Source organism: Protopterus annectens, chromosome 12.part0, assembly GCF_019279795.1.
Source record: "Protopterus annectens isolate FY-2018-M chromosome 12.part0, PAN1.0, whole genome shotgun sequence".
Taxonomy (NCBI): domain Eukaryota; kingdom Metazoa; phylum Chordata; order Ceratodontiformes; family Protopteridae; genus Protopterus; species Protopterus annectens.
The window spans coordinates 1,530,519,934-1,530,536,008 of record NC_056746.1 but is presented as its reverse complement, the minus strand read 5'-3'; the positions used below and the strand labels follow the sequence as shown (position 1 = coordinate 1,530,536,008).

Below are 16,075 nucleotides of genomic sequence, written 5' to 3'. Positions count from 1 at the left end.
AACCCCTCTGAGAAAGGCTGCAGAAGTAGATGCAGCCCTGGTGGAATGAGATCGGATCCCCTTGGGGAGAGGTTTACCATGTTGCATATAGCAGAAATGAATACAATGGCTTATCCATTTGGAAATAGTCTGCTTTGAAATAGCTTTTCCCTTTGCCCCTGCAGCAAATGCCACCAACAGTTGTTCAGATTTTCTTAGAGATTTTGTCCTGTTTAAGTAGAATCTAAGTTGTCTGTGTACATCCAATGAATGCAGAATCCGCTCACCCTTGTTCTGTGGATTGGGAAATAAAGTTGGCAGATGAATGGTCTTGATTAAGAGCCACACTGGATACTACTTTAGGCATGAAAGATGGATTGGTCCTGAGAGCAACCCTGTCCGGATGAAAAATAATGAAAGGCTCCACTGCCATAACAGCCTGTAATTCTGAAATCCTTCTAGCTGAACTGACTGCTAAAAGGAAAGCTGTTTTCCAGGAGAGAAATTTTAAGTTTGCAGTAGCAGCTGGCTCAAAAGGAGAGAAAGTGAGTTTTTCCAAAACAAAATTGAGGTCCCATGCAGGAGTTTGTGCTCTCCTGGGAGTTCTTAAATTTTTGGCCCCTCTGATATACTGCTTTAGGAGAGGATGAGAGAATAGGGGAGGTTCTGTGTTGTAATGAGCTGAAATGGCAGAGGCATGGATTTTTATGCAAGAAAAATATAGGCCCTTGTGAAGCATCTCAGTTAAGTATTGCAGAATATGAGGAATATTGGGCATTGCTGTGCTTAATCCTTGTGACTGGTTCCAAGCACAGAATCTTTTCCATTTGTCAGCATAAGATTTTCTAGTACTAGGCCTTCTAGCCTCCAAAATGACATCCATCACAGGTTTGCTGAGGGATGCCAAGGGTGAAATTAGTTGATTAGCCACACTGCAAGATTCAAAGTTTGGAGCGGAGTGTGCAGAAAAAGAAGTTATGTACTCACCATAACGTTCCATCTGAGTAGGTAACTTCATTTGTCAGCAACCTGTGGGTATCGGATCCGAGCCGGCAGCTTTATTCAGCAAAGATCCGAGCTCCAAGCTCCTCCCCCCTACCCATAACCCCCTGCCATCCCTCTCTGTCTTCAGATCGAGTTTGCTATAGTATCATAGAATACTACAAATAAAGGATCAGCTAAACATCCTAACCTGATGTCATCTGGCACAGGAAGCAGAAAGATCCTACAAGGACGAACTACAGGTTAGGGGGATGGAGAGGGGGGTTGGCTGCTGACAAATGAAGTTACCTACTCAGATGGAACGTTATGGTGAGTACATAACTTCTTTATCTGAAGTAGTTAACTTCATTTGTTCATCAACCTGTGGGACAGAGTCCCCCAGCTACCAAAAATTTGGGAGGTCCTCATGGAAGAATATTCCGGAACACTGCAGAGCCAAAGGACGCCCTCCCTCTGGAAATTATGTCCAACTTGTAATGGGTAACAAAAGTATAGGATGAAGCCCAAGTGGCTGCTGAACAAATGTCATCCAAGGACACTCTGGACCAAAAGGCAGCAGAAGTGGAAATCGATAGAGTAGAATGGGCGTGAACTCAGACAGGTTCTGGTCGGCCAGAACTCTTATATGCAAGAAGTATACATTGGGAAATCCATCTGGACAATGTAGCTTTTGGCACAGGTTTACCCAAAAAGGGTTTAGCAAAGGATGCAAGGAGTTGCTCAGATTTCCTACGTTCAGCAGTCCTGTGTAAATAGAACCTCAACTGTCTGTGCACGTCCAAAAAATGTAATATGTATTCACCTTTGTTATGATAATTTGGGGAAAAACAAAAATGGTAAATTGATAGATTGATTAATGTTGGACTCAGAGGCAACTTTAGGCAAAAAGGAGGGATTGGTCCTGTGGGAAACTCTGTCTTTATGAAAGACCAGGTATGGAGGTTTGGTGCAAAGGGCTTGAAGCTCCGAAACCCTTCTAGCCGAAGTGATAGCAATGAGAAAGGCCGTTTTCCAAGATAAATATTTTAGATCCACCGAAGCTGCAGGTTCAAAGGGAGGGCCAGTAAGAGCCTGGAGAACAAGGGTTAAATCCCACGGAGGGACTGCATCCTTAACAGGAGGCCTTAACAAGAAAGTACTTTTTAAGAAAGTCTTGCAGATCTTGGAAGAAGCTAAAGGACCGAGATCACTTTCCACAAGAAAGTGTGAAATCGCTGCTAACTGGACTTTGACGGTAGAGGAGCTGGCACCTTGATCAAATAAGTATGACAAAAAATCTAATACAGCTGGTATCAGGGCTGTAAAGGGATCCAAATTTCTATGTTCCGCCCAAATCGAAAAACGTTTCCATTTGCTCTTATAGACCTTTCTAGTGGAAGGTTTATGAGCGGCTACTAAAATAGCTTTAACGGAAGAGGAGATTCCGGGAGTCCTAGCTATTACTGGAACTGGATCAACCAAGCTGTGAGCTTGAGACTGTCCAGGTTTGGGGTCGTCAACCCCAGGGGGTGAGATATCAGATCCGGTGTGGGATCCAAAATCCATGGAGGATTCACCAGGTGAGACCATAGGCAAGGGAACCACGTTTGACGAGGCCAGAATGGGGCTATGAGGATCACTCTGCTCCCCAACCGACGAGCTTTCTGCAAGAATTTTACCATCAGAGGAAGAGTTGGATAAGCATAAAGTAGACCGGACGGCCAAACATGCACTAGAACGTCTCTGGGGGATTCCACTGGTGGGGGAAGTAGAGCGAAGTACTCGCTGCACTTTGCGTTCGAAGGCGACGCGAAGAGATCGCAGCAAGGTTGACCCCACTTGAGGAAGATTTGCTTCGCTACTCTCGGGTTCAGAGACAACTCGTATGGTGAGAGGATGGTTCGACTCAGCCTGTCTGCCAAAATGTTTAACTGACCCGGAATGTGTGTTGCTATGAGAAAGCGGTTGGTGGCGATCGCCCATTTCCAAACTCTCATGGCCTCTCGACACAGCGGATAGGATCTGGCTCCACCCTGTTTGTTGATATACCAGACTACTGAACATGTGGTCTGTTTGAATTGCAATTGTCCCTAAGGGAAGAAAGGCCTGGAGTGCTTGCAACACTAAAAGCACCGCCCTCATCTCTAGGACATTGATGTGCAACAAGGTCTCCGAGTGGGTCCACGTGCCTTGGACGGTTCTGCCCATGCAGTGCCCCCACCCCCACCCGAGGCGAGAAGCGTCCGTTGTCACCGTGGCTTGGGGTGGGGCCATTGAGAAGGGGCGCCCTTCCCAGAGATCCAAGGACTGGATACACCAGAGTAGGGATTTCATGCAAACCTTGCTGAGGGAGATAGATGCACTTAGTGGATGTTGCAGGATGGACCACTGAACCTGCAAGGTCCATTGTAGGACCCTCATGTTTAGACGAGCTAGAGGTGACAGATTGATGGCCGCAGCCATGGAACCTAGAGCCCTCAGGACCAATTCCGCTGGAGGAGCCGGGGATTGTAGGAGGGCCAGCACGTGAAGTGTCAAAGTTCGAAGCCTGTCCGGAGTTAGGAAGGCCCTCAACAGGTTTGTGTCTAGCCTGGCCCCTATGAAATCCAAGGTTTGAGTTGGTTGAAGGGAGGATTTCTTGAGACTGATTGAGATTCCCAGAAGAGAGGCCAAGTGAAGGAAGTAATTCCTGGCTGAGCTGAGTAGTTGCCTGGTGGAGGCGGTCAGGAGCCAGTTGTCTAGGTACTGAAAGACCTGTATTCCCTGAAGCCTCAGGTGGGCCGCTACAACTGCCATCACTTTGGTGAACACCCTGGGGGCTGTGGTGATACCAAAGGGGAGGACCCTGAACTGATAGCGGCTGGCTCCCAGCCGGAAGCGGAAAAACCTTCTGGATCGTCTGTCCATCAAAATGTGGTAGTACGCATCCTTGAGGTCTATAGAGCACATCCAGTCGTTCTCCTGCAGGAGTGGGAGAATAGACTGAATGGTGACCATCCGGAACTTTTCTTTGGCAACAGACACATTTAGAGTGGACAGATCGAGGATTGGTCTCAAATCCCCCATCTTTTTTGGCACCAGAAAGAACCTGGAGTAGAAGCCTGATCCGGACTGATCTTGGGGGACGGGCTGAATTGCTCTTTTTTCTAGCAGCTGCTTTATTTCTGTGGCTGCTGCCTCCCTTTGATTGGGTGGGACATCGGGGAGGCTCCGGAGTCTGAGAGGGAGATTCAGAAAGGGGATAGTGTAACCTCTGGATATGATTCGAAGCACCCAGCAATCCGTTGTAATGGACTCCCAAGCTGCTAGATGCCTCGAGAAATGCCACCCCAACTGCCTCCAGAGTGGAGCAGTCGGGTAACCCCTCAGGGCTGCTGCGCGGGCCGATCTGAAAAGGGTTCTCTCGACCCGAAATTCTTCGGTCCTCCTCTGCCTCTGGGCCAGCATCCACCCTGTCCTCCTCTGCCTCTGAAGGACGAGGGGTCCGGAGCGAAACGGGACTGTTGAGATTTCCGGAAGCACATCTTTTGTCCCCTTTGGTTCCTGGAGAAGGACCTCTGGGGAGCCGAGAAGCGGATCCTGACGGCAGATAACGTCTTCCCGTCTTTCTCGCTCTGGACCAGCGTGTCGTGGACGGTCTTGCCAAATAGCGAAGAGTTGTCAAAAGGAGCATTTGTGAAGGATGCCTTGAAGGGTTACGCAAAGTCGCAGAGACGGAGCCAAGCATGCCGCCATAAGACAATGCCCGCTCCGCTAGCTCTAGCGACTCCTTCCATAGCATGGGAAAGAAGCCACATAGAAGTGTTCGAAATGGACTTAAGAGTGGCCATTCGAGCTGAGAATGTTTTCTTATCCTCGGCCGACATGGACTCTGGGGGTGATCCGGCGTATTCTTTGATGAGATCCCGCTGGAGTCGTATCACATGTGCCATGTAGTTCAGCGACCTTACAGAGAAGGTGGCTGAAGCGAACATCCACTTCCCTAGGCGGTCCATCGTCCGAGACTCCTTGTCGGGAGGGTGGACCGAGGAACTCTCCTGGGCTAGTTCCTTCTTGGTGGCAGCCGCCACCAACATGGCATCTACCGGAGCACCCTTGTTCCAAACCGTCCTATCTGTGGGTGGACTGAGAATTTTGTCTGGTCTCTTTGGTATGGGCTCCACAGTGTCCGGTTCCTTCCATGCCCTGGTAGTAATCAGATCTACCAGGGGATTGGCGGGAGGGGACACCCAAGAGGTAGATGGGCCTGCGTCAAACACCTCCAGAAACACAGACTCATCGCAGGAAGGTTTTTGGGCTGACCACCCCCCTCTAATACGAAGCAATTCCATAACGTCTCCAAAGGAGATGTCCTCGGGGGGTGACCTTGGGGAACCTTCCCCTTCCTCTAAGTCTGTGTCCTCTGTCAGGGACTCGGGTGAGTCCAAGTGCCTCCTCTTGCACTTACGTTTGTGAGGAACCTCCTCGGGGGGGCTGTCCGAGGATGCCTCACCAACCACATCCTGTTCCTCTAAGGAAACTATCTGGGACATAGGCGCAGACTGTCCCTGGGGCCGGGTGATGGAAGGTAGGCCCATCTGAGAGGGAGTGGAGGGTGGAACCGCAACAGGAGCCTGGGGTCTCGAGTCCCTCGACAAGACCCTCTCCACAACATTGAACGCCGAAGGAGAACTGCTCTCTCTAGGATCCGAAAGCAGTCCCTTCGGATCAGAGGCGTGGACCGGAGCCGGTGCCATTGCAATCGGATCATTAGAGCCAGTATGCTTTGACCGAGACGGAGCCGAAGACACACAGACACCTCCAGATCCGAAGCTCAGCTCATGGCTCTGAGAGGTTGGATCCGAAAATGGACCAGACAAACTCGAGGGTGCGGTCGGAGCCGAAGTAGGGTGTACTATCAGCGCCGAGCCTCCCCCGGCTCCAATGCTACCTGGATCCGATGGCTCTGAACCCCGGTAGTGGGTCGGAGAAGGAGCAATCGGGGCAAAAAAAGGGGTCGAGCTCTCCCCGGAGGGGGGGGGGGGAGGCAGGAGCACTCCCATCTGCAGTTGGGCCTGGAGAAACCTACGCATCATCCGGTCCATATCTGCATCGGACAAACTTCGAGTCGATCTAGACGAGGCCACCGAGGCTGGCCTGGAGTGCAGCCTCGAAGACGACCGGGTCTCCTCCTCCGGCTCCGGGGAAAAACAAAGTGAATGGAGCTGGAAGGAGAAGGCCCGGACGTCCTAGGAGAGGCTATCTGTTTAGCCGGCGGAGCCGAAGAGGAAGCTTCAGCCCGCCGCTTGTGGTGCTTCTCCTTCCTTTTCTCCCTCCTAGATTTCCTCTCCTCCTGAGCCACGGTGGGAGGGTGAGTCCCGGCCAGGGGAGCAGGGATGAAAGGCAGGACCGCTGCGGTCGCAGCCGGTGCCGCAGAGGAGAGTCTGGGGGCAGAAGTCCCACCAGAATCAACTTCGACCTCCTGTCCCTCAAAGCTCTGGGGTTGAAGGCTGCACAAATTGTGCAGCCCGAGGATAGATGGTCAACCCCAAGGCAGATAACACACAGAGTGTGGCCATCCGCTGGGGATAGCTTATGGCCACACTTGGTGCATTCGGAAAAGAAAGCTTTAGGGGCCTCAGACATAGTAACAAGATAGGCCCAACCCGCACACACCTTCACACACACGGGGGGAGGGGAAAGACTAAACTAATTAAAAAATAGAAAATTTACCAACAAGATTAACAATTTACCAGAAAAGGGAAAACAACACTCACTCGTCTATAGATTAAACTAAAAAACTAGGTTAAAGAAAGGTAATTTTTTGTAAAACTCACGAAACCCTACGCTTGGAAACTCATTCTAGATGCTTGAATAAGCTGCGGCAAACGAGATCTAAGGACAGAGAGGGATGGCAAGGGGTTATGGGTAGGGGGAGGAGCTTGGAACTCACATCTTAGCTGAATAAAGCTGCCGGCTCGGATCCGATACCCACAAGCTGATGAACAAGTGAAGTTAACTACTTCAGATTTTGGTAGTTTTGCTGAGACAGTAGGTAAGGTGTCTGAGGCAGGTGCCACGGAGGAAGGTGTGACACATTGCCCAGGAGTGGGTAGCAATGTTGGCTAGGCCATTCTGGAGCAATCAGAATAATTTTTGGTTTGTCCAGTCTGACTTTTAGTAGAACTTTGGAGAGCAGAGGAGGAAAAGCATAAACTGATACAGCATCCACTTTCCAAGCTTTTTTGTGATGAACTCTTGTGCAGAATTTGTCCAACTGATAGATCTTTTTGGCTCACCCCAGAACTATGTATATGCTCCCCCAATTTGCGTGTCAACATGTTGAAAACTTGTGGTTCCAGTTTCCATTTGTGTGGGTCCATAAGAATTCTGCTTAGTTCGTCTGTCAGAGTATTTAGTTTTCCTGGCAGGAGCTGAGCTTGTAGTTGTATTTGATAGGTCAAGGCCGTGTTCCATAATGCCATGGCTAGTCTGCAAAGGGGGTAGGAGTGTGTACCCCACTGCTTGTTTATGTACCACATAACTGTGGTGTTGTCTGTCTATCAGTAGTTGTCCTGGATGAAGGTAGTCCTTGAAGGCTGTCAGTGCATTCTGTACAGCTAGCATCTCTTTCTGATTGATAAACAAGTGCATTTGATTTGGGCTCCATTTGCCCTGAATGCACTTCCCTGCCAGATGAGCCCCCCCAAGCATAGTCTGATGCGTCTGTAGTCAGGGTTTGGGCGGCAGGGAGTGGAGTGAATGGCAGTCGCTTGTTTTGGTGGCAGGCCTCTGCCCACCATAGGAACTCAAGTTGCAGGCAAGGTATAATAGGAATCATTGTTTCCAGGCTGTGACAATGTTGACTCCATAAACTTTTTAAGTACCACTGAAGTTTCCTCATATGCAGTCTTGCATATGAAATTAGAAGAATGCAGGAGGCCATGAACCCCAAGGCTTGCAGAATTTGTCTTGCAGATAGCAGGGTTTTTGTGGCCACCTGTTTGAAGTAAGTCACCAATTGAATTTGCTTTTCTGGTGTAAGGTAAGTCATCTGGGCAGTTGTATTCAAGTTTGCACCCAGGAATGTAATTTTTTGAGAGAGTACCAGTTGTGATTTCTTTTCGTTTATGGTGTACCCTAGACAAGTTAGAACCCTTTTTGCAAATGCCAGATGCTTTAGAAGAATGTCCTTGTTTTCTGCCTGAATTAAGACAATCGTCCAGATATGGATATATTTGAATATTTCTTTGCCTGCAAAATGCAATTACTGGTACCAGGCACTTTGTAAAGACCCTGGGCGCAGTACATAAGCCAAAGGGCAGTGCAGAGAACTAGTAATGCAAGTAGCCTGCTTTGAAGTGGAGGTATCTTCTGCAAGATTCCCTGATTGGGATATGCAGGTAAGCCTCTTTTAAGTCTAGAGTCATCAACCAGGCATCTTTGCCTAGCATTGGTAGTAGTTGTTGAAGAGTCAGCATCTTGAATTTTGGAATGTCCAGAAATGTGTTTAGTGGATAAATCCAGAATTGGACACCATGATTTGTCTTTTCTGGGTACCAGGAAAAGTCTCGACTAGAAACCTTGTCCCTTTTCCTCTTCTGGTACTGGCTGAATGGACCCCATGTTCATGAGGGACAGAACTTGTTTCTGGGCCTCTGCCCACTGATTTGGGGGCAGATCTGGCCATCCGTTTGGGACTGGCAACATGTAGAAATGAAATCTGTATCCCTGGGATACTATATTTAAAACCCATTTGTCCTGGGTAATAAGTTGCCAGTTTCATGCATGAAGTGCCAGTTTTCCCCCCAAAGGGGTGGCTAAAAGGTAAGTGCTTGGTGATTGTAAAGGGAAGTCATTGAGACTGTTTACCATAGGGAAGTGCCTTGCTGCATCCAGATTTGGAGGTACAGGCACCCCATTGTTTTGTCCTAAAAGTCCCTTGTGACTGAAACCTGGTGCCTTTGGACTGTCTTGATTTGACTTTAGCGGCTCTCGAGGAGACTGGAAAGGACCAGCTTTTAGTAGGCCAGTGCCTACTAAATCTTGGGAGGTTGCACTTATAAGAAATCTTTCACAGTTTGCATAGATTTAGCTTTATCTTCCATATTTTTTAACACTTCTTCAGCCTTATTACCAAAGAGATGGTCCTGTTGTAAAGGAGCATCCAACAATTTTGCTTTAACATGGTCAGGCAAAGTTTGCTCTTTGAGCCAAGCATGCCTTCTTAGCACAGATCCAGTTACAGCAGCCCTGCAAGAGGCCTCCAAGGAATCAAAACCACATTGCAAAGTAGGCTTTCCAACTTGTTCAGCTGAGTGTAATAAATCCTGCAAATCTTTATTTTCCACACAGTCAACAATTAACATCATTTTCTGTTTAAGTAGTCCCATGATATGCTGTTGATATTTAAGCATATGAAATTGACAGTTTAAAGCCCTGATTGCCACGGTTGCAGACGTGTAAACCTTCTTACCCCATCTACCCAGCGCCCTGGAATCTCTATCAGAAGGGGTAGGATTTTTAGAAGTAGAGGCCTTAATGCCCTTGGGACCCTGAGAAATGGTTTCAGGGTCAGCAATAGGATTTTTGAAAAGGAATTTGTGGGAGTCAGGAACCCTGTAGTATCTGTCTGGCTTACAAGGAGCTGGAGGCACAGAATCCAGAGTCATACTAGATTCTGAAAAAACATCATCAACCATGTCTAAAACAGGAGGTATGGCCAAAGGCCTATGCTGAGGAAGAAGAAGAAAATCCCAAAGTCTCTTTTTAGATTCAGAGAAATCCAGACTTTCCCAGTGGAAATTTTCCCTTAAAGTATGTAAAGTTTCCCCAAAAGAAAAATCCTCAGGGGGGGAGGCAAAAGGAATGGGATCTTCTGCATCAGAGTCCTCATAAGTAGGAATAGACAAATCCTGTTCATTAGAACAGTCAGAAGAAATAAAATCCTGTTCAGAAGATTCATAGTCAATGTCTTGCCTAGGCCTCTTAGAAGGGGGGGTTGGCTACCCCTGATCAGAGTAATTAAATCTTCAGCCATTTTGATCATTTGTTTTTTAGGCATAGGGGCCTGCACATGTGGCCCAGGTGTCGGTTTTTTAGACATAGATTTAGATTTTGGCCTTAGTTTTGAAGATGGCGTTGGTCTAATATACAAATCTGTAGGCCTGAAAACACCCTCAGAAGCCGGTGCCTACACAGTGGCTCCGGACCCATCTAAGGTAGAGACATCCGCGGGTTCCAAATTTGAAGCATCTCGCGGCATTCTGGACTCCGAATGGGTCTCAGTAGAGCCCTGCGAATCAGAAGTAGCAGGTATCAGGGGCTACCAAAGCACCTCACTGAGTTCCGGCGAACCGGTGACTGGCTTAGGAGAAGTGTCGTCATTGGTTTTGGACCTCGACAATCTGTCTCTGTCTTTTTCTTTGCGTTTTTTTAGGTATTCATGTAGTCGGATTGCTAACCAACGACATTTCTGGATAATTAAATCTTGAGCCAAAATATTTAGAAGCAAAAATATACTGACATTTAATCATGCGTTGATTAAATTTAGCACAAAACCGAAATTAAGGCACGTTGTGGTCAGGGCCTAGGCAAGGAATGCAGTACAAATGAAAATCCTTATGAGGTATTTGCTTCCCACAAGTAATGCAATTATTAACTTTTACTGACATTGGCAAGGAGCAAGAAAAAGTTTCCCCAATGAGGTACTTCGCTTTTAGTTGAAGACTTCGGTTCTGAAACTCAAATATGAAAATTTCGGGAGTCGGCGACAGGCACTTGCCAACTGCTTCTGCTTTGGGCACCGCACAGCAAGAAAGACTGATGTAATGGCGTCGGCTGCATGTTTTATACCCCTGACGTCATGGAAAAAGGGACAGCAACCGACGAAGGACCCAAGACTTTGTTAATCAGGCCGACTGAGGGCAACCTGCCACAGATTACCCAAATGTAATGACTGCAACAGTGAAACACGAAGAACATCTTGGGAATGCTGTAGCATACCCTGAAAAGCCTGCTGTCTAGAAGACTATGTGAAATCAATAAGGACAAGCCACATGATCTCTAAATCTTGGATAAGGCTTCTTGAAAAACAGTAACTCTACAGAAGAAACAGAAGCTGCTGACGGGAACTCACTTCATCCCTGCACAAGATATGAGTGCATGCTGCCTGCCAAGCTTACCTACCACATCACAGCCTTTTATTTCTGACCGCAATAAGACAGCTCTGGTCTCAGCGCACTTTCCAGAACTAATTTCCACTGTTGCAAGCTTTGCTCATGTCCTAAGAAGCCAACCCAAAGACTAAACTTCTCTAAAAGGGAAAGTCAGGAATAAACTATCTCAGCTCTTCCTTAAATGAGGACAGCCCGAGCCATTTTATGTGGTACAGTTACAAAGGTGCTGCTGCCCTAACCACAGCACCAATGCAATCAAAAGTAAGAGGAGCACACTGATGAAATCATTGTGAGGGTCTTCTACAGAGGCTTCTTTAGCCCAGAACCAAGGAGCTCTGTCAGCTTCTCTTGAACCCAGTTCACAAAGGAGAAATGGAAATGTGACAGATCAGACAGATAAACACGGGCTATAATATCCAGTTTTGACAGGAAAATACCTACTTGGCTAGCTTGTACATAGTATTGGCTTTCTTTACCTATTGGCCATGAACTGGTACCTCACCTAAGTGTCATGCTTAATCACAGCCTCACCTCAGGCTTCATGCCCACCGAGTGGTGCACAGCTACAGTTATCCCACTCCACAAGGGGAGATCCACCTTGGTCCCGGGAACTACCATCCCAATCGGTCTGATGAGCCTGATCTGCAAGGGCATGGAACGCATTATCATGGAACTTATAAACAAAGATATTGGCAACCTTCAAACACTGGACTCCATCCAGTTTGGGTTTGTGAAGGGCCGATCTTGTCTCCTGAACCTGACTGATTTCTTTGAATCAGTCTCCAGAGCTGTGGACAAGGGTAAAGGGATCCACACAGCCTATCTGGACCTCGCCAAGGCCTTCGACATCATCCACCACTCTGGAATCATAGATAAACTTACTAAGCTGGGCATAAATCCCTACGTCACTCGATGGGTTGCCAACTGGCTTACTGACCGAACCTAGACTGTAAAAGTAGCAGACTCCAAATCCAGCTCCAGATGAGTGACAAGTGGAGTACCTCAGGGTTCAGTCCTGGGACCGCTCTTGTTTGGCATCTACTTCTCTGAAGTACAGGCCAACACTAAGGGACTCTGGCTAACAAAGTTTGCAGGTGATGGCAAACTGGGAGCCATTATTGAATCCCCAAACGATGTGGATATTCTACAAAAGGGCCTTACAGAAACAGATGCTTGGTGCCAGAACCATGGGCTCAAGCACAATGCCAAGAAATGTATAGTTATCCCCTTTGGGAAAAACCATGCACACATGAATTACCACACAGGTGGCAGTACACTTAACACTGAAAGTGTGATGAGAGACTTAGGGACACAGGTGGACAGTGTTCTCACCTTCGATAACCACATCGCCACAACAGTCAGGAAATCCTTCTATGTGGCACACCTCATCACTAAGGGCTTTTCATCCAGAAAAAAGGAGGTCATTGTCTCACTGTATTCATCCCTCAATAGACCCATTATAGAGTACAATGCCCAGTTTGGTATGTACCCTCAAGACATCTGCAATAGCTGGAAAGACAGCAGAAATACCTCACTAAAAGAATCACAGGCATAAAGCAGATGCACTATGCTGACCATCTAAAAAAAACTCCAGCTATACTCTGTGGCATATTGTCTACTTAGAGGCCGTCTCTGCTTAACATACAAGGCCATGTTAAATCCTGAGCTGTTGGACATGCTCCACTTAAAGAAATCCCAATCCCTCAGAGCCACACGCTCCAGGGATCTAAACATTGTCATCACAATGAACAAAACATGCTGGAGGGATAGGTTCCTGACCCACAGACTCCCCATACTCTGGAATGGACTGCCCATACATGTCAAGCAGAGCGCCTCATTAGCCCTCTTCAAATGGAACCTTGACGACTGGATGAGAGATAGGAAATTCACCCCGGGGATCATGTCAATCGCCCTGCTAGACAGAGGTCCAGGGAAGTAAATATCGTGGGAAGAAATATCCAGGGAATTGTTATGGCTAGGCTTGTATAGGCCCTAGGGCCGATAGCCTAATACCAACCTATGAACCCAGTACCAACCTATGAACCTAGGAGGCAAGGTACTTGGGTCTCTGGGAACCATGTCGGTATGTAAAGCTCACACAAGACCAACACCCCACCTTTGTTGATATGTTACTCCTCTCTGCCGGATTTCTGTAGAGGAAGTAAGTGATTTTTGCATCAGGAGAACTAAATTCTGGATGCATTCATACCACAATGTGCATTGCTTTTACTAGTAAAAATCTATAAGTATGAATAAAGGCTGTTCATGTCTTCCCCGAATACTGGCTCATCTTTTAGAAAGAAAGCAGTCGAACTACTGGCCATTCCAAAGAGGGCCTCTTAACAGAATATTTCCAAAGGAAGCTTCCTGCTGTAAGAGAGCTAATAAGGCAAAAGATTTCATTATTATTACTATTGTATATACTGTCAAAATCCCTTCATCAGAGGGATTCAAAAGGCGAGGAAGAAACCTTACTACCAATAAACTCCACAAGGAGACATCTTTTGTTCTTCTGATGAAAGGGGCACAGACAGAGAAAGAGAGAGAGAGAAGCGGGCATTGGGCATCTGGAAGAAGACTCCTAGCACAGGGGAACTGCAATTCATTGGCAGCACTGGGCAGTATAACACTTGAGTACTGGTACCAGCAGTAAGCCATTACACAAGGGTAGGCCACAACACCAACACAAACATCCCCTACCACAAACAATACATGTATGCCCAAAATGGCAGGGAAGCACAGGGTTCCAGTGAGCACAGCAGTCAACTCGACTATGGCTGGAGAGCCTGTTTCATACTGGACAAGACATCAAATCAGTCATCTGAACTTTCACTGGGACACTCAAGGGACTGTACCATATAAGAAGGATGATCACTGTGCTGCTTTCAAATCTTAAAGTATGGTGTGGTCACAGCTAGGATCCTGGGACTTGCACCTAGAAGCAGTCTGCCTGAGAGGAACTCCGATTCCCCTCAGTGTCATCGGCAGATGAAAGACACAAGCTCAATCCTCACTAGCAGGAGAGCACACAGCACACGTGAGGAGGTAGATGCATCCATAAGGAAAGACCAAATGGAGAAGGCTTTAGACAATGACTGGCTTCCAGATCTCTTTATCCACTGCTTTGGTTCCTTCCCGATACTACAGAGATTCTCCTGGTGATCCCCATTCTGGCCAGAAGTCAAGTGGCCAACCTCCATTTTCTTACTCCTTAGTAGGGTACATGGGCTGAAGTGCTGGCACTTGTAACACTCAAATCACAACAGACAACTCTCCCAGATAATGAACTTTGCTGCTAATTTAGTGATTAAATAACACTGTAATGATCTCATTTTCACTTAAAAATACAACATATTAGAAAAAAAAATCCTATATCATACTTTTGGAATAATGTCTGAACTGCATGATCAACAGAAAAATGTGAAAGCAAAAGGGCTGTGCTTGCCTGCATCCTTCTAGTCGTTAAACATATATCACAGCTCCATGACATAAGCACAGCATCAGCATACCTACATCCAATCAACTCCCTTTAAAACCAGTGTCACTCTGGGAACCAGCTGTCAGTTTACTGTCTATCATTTAAACACAGATACTGCCTGCCAGTTGAACACCTTCATTTTGCAATCTCTACTGCAGAAGCTGCAGGTGCTCCTGTCTCTGTCAAAGTCTCAAAAACAAAAGCATTACTTCATCTGCCATCTGGTTAGGAAATGTTGGCCATGCTTTCAAATCGCATTCCTTTTTTTTTTTTCAATGAGCCACCACATATTCTGGATCATGGTACTCCCTAAGGTATACATGACTGGTTCAGAGGAACCAAATCAATTTCAGCATGGTTGCTGAGACCCTTGCCTTCATGCAGTAAAACAAACATTGTCATTTCAAAGTAAGACTAGTCACCATCCCCAAAATGCTGAAGTTTGGTTAAAAAATTTCCTCTAGCCCTTTCAACCAACTTAACTTCTCCATAACCTTCATATCCCATAATGAGTATCACACTATAATACTTCATATGTTTATTTCATGAAATGTGAACTGAGCTACTCATAAAAAGGCCTTATTTTTGACAATTTTATTACTTTAAATAGATATGTACACTTTTTAAGACATCACCACAAAAACAAAGTTGAATAAATAAAAATGCAAAACATACTGTTAAAAATCAAAATGATGTACCTCAAGTTTTTCAGCCAACATGCCACCTGTTCCACCAGATCTCAACCTCATTAGCATCAGTTCATTTATTGCTGATTGATCACCTGAAAGAGAAATTAAATGCCCTTTAGTCTTCTGTTCAACTGAAATCATAGATGGCATAGCTCCACAGTTACATGTATCAAACATAGTTTCTGCCTACTTGCAACTCTATACCTATGCACCAGAAAACCTCCAGTTGCATTAAAGTGCAAGTGATAAAATGTATAAAGGAAAATAGGCAGAAATGGCGAAAGTCAGTCAAGTATGCAGCAGGCTGGTGCTTACTACATACTACTTACATGCTAGAAAAATAACTTTGTGGCACTCTGCTGTAGTAGGCAGTTCTGCTGAATACAGCGCTACAAGCATCTTAATTCAAGAAACTAAGCCCTGTCAATATCCACTTCACCGTTGCCCATTAAGACTTTGCTAGAACACAGACGTTCTACATTAAACCATTCTAGTTAGAATAAAGACAAAAATTGTAAGCAGTGATGATGTACAACTTGAGAAATGTGCAATATAATATTCTAATTCAATAGACAAACGTTAGTACAATACTTGTACTTATAAAAGCTAGAGTTTAAAAAAATCAATACTTATGGCACTTATATTATATTCAAAATTTGTTACTTTTCTGAGACATCTGCACCGCAAAGTGCAAAAAAAAAACCAGTTGTGTAAGAACATATCTTAACAGTAGATGTCCTACTGATCACTATTTCAGAATTCAAAACAAATGGGTTATCACTGCTGATGTT

The 16,075-nt window shown here is 46.2% G+C and overlaps 1 protein-coding gene across 1 annotated transcript in view; it reads right to left on the bottom strand.

Annotated features, from left to right (window-relative positions):
- SRP68 (signal recognition particle 68) overlaps positions 1–16,075 on the bottom strand; it is a gene marked incomplete in the record, with an annotated part of 1,223,106 nt that overhangs the window by 884,260 nt on the left and 322,771 nt on the right. The window contains 1 exon segment of the mRNA XM_044090499.1: positions 15,294–15,376. Within this exon segment, the coding sequence (XP_043946434.1) occupies positions 15,294–15,376 (83 nt within the window).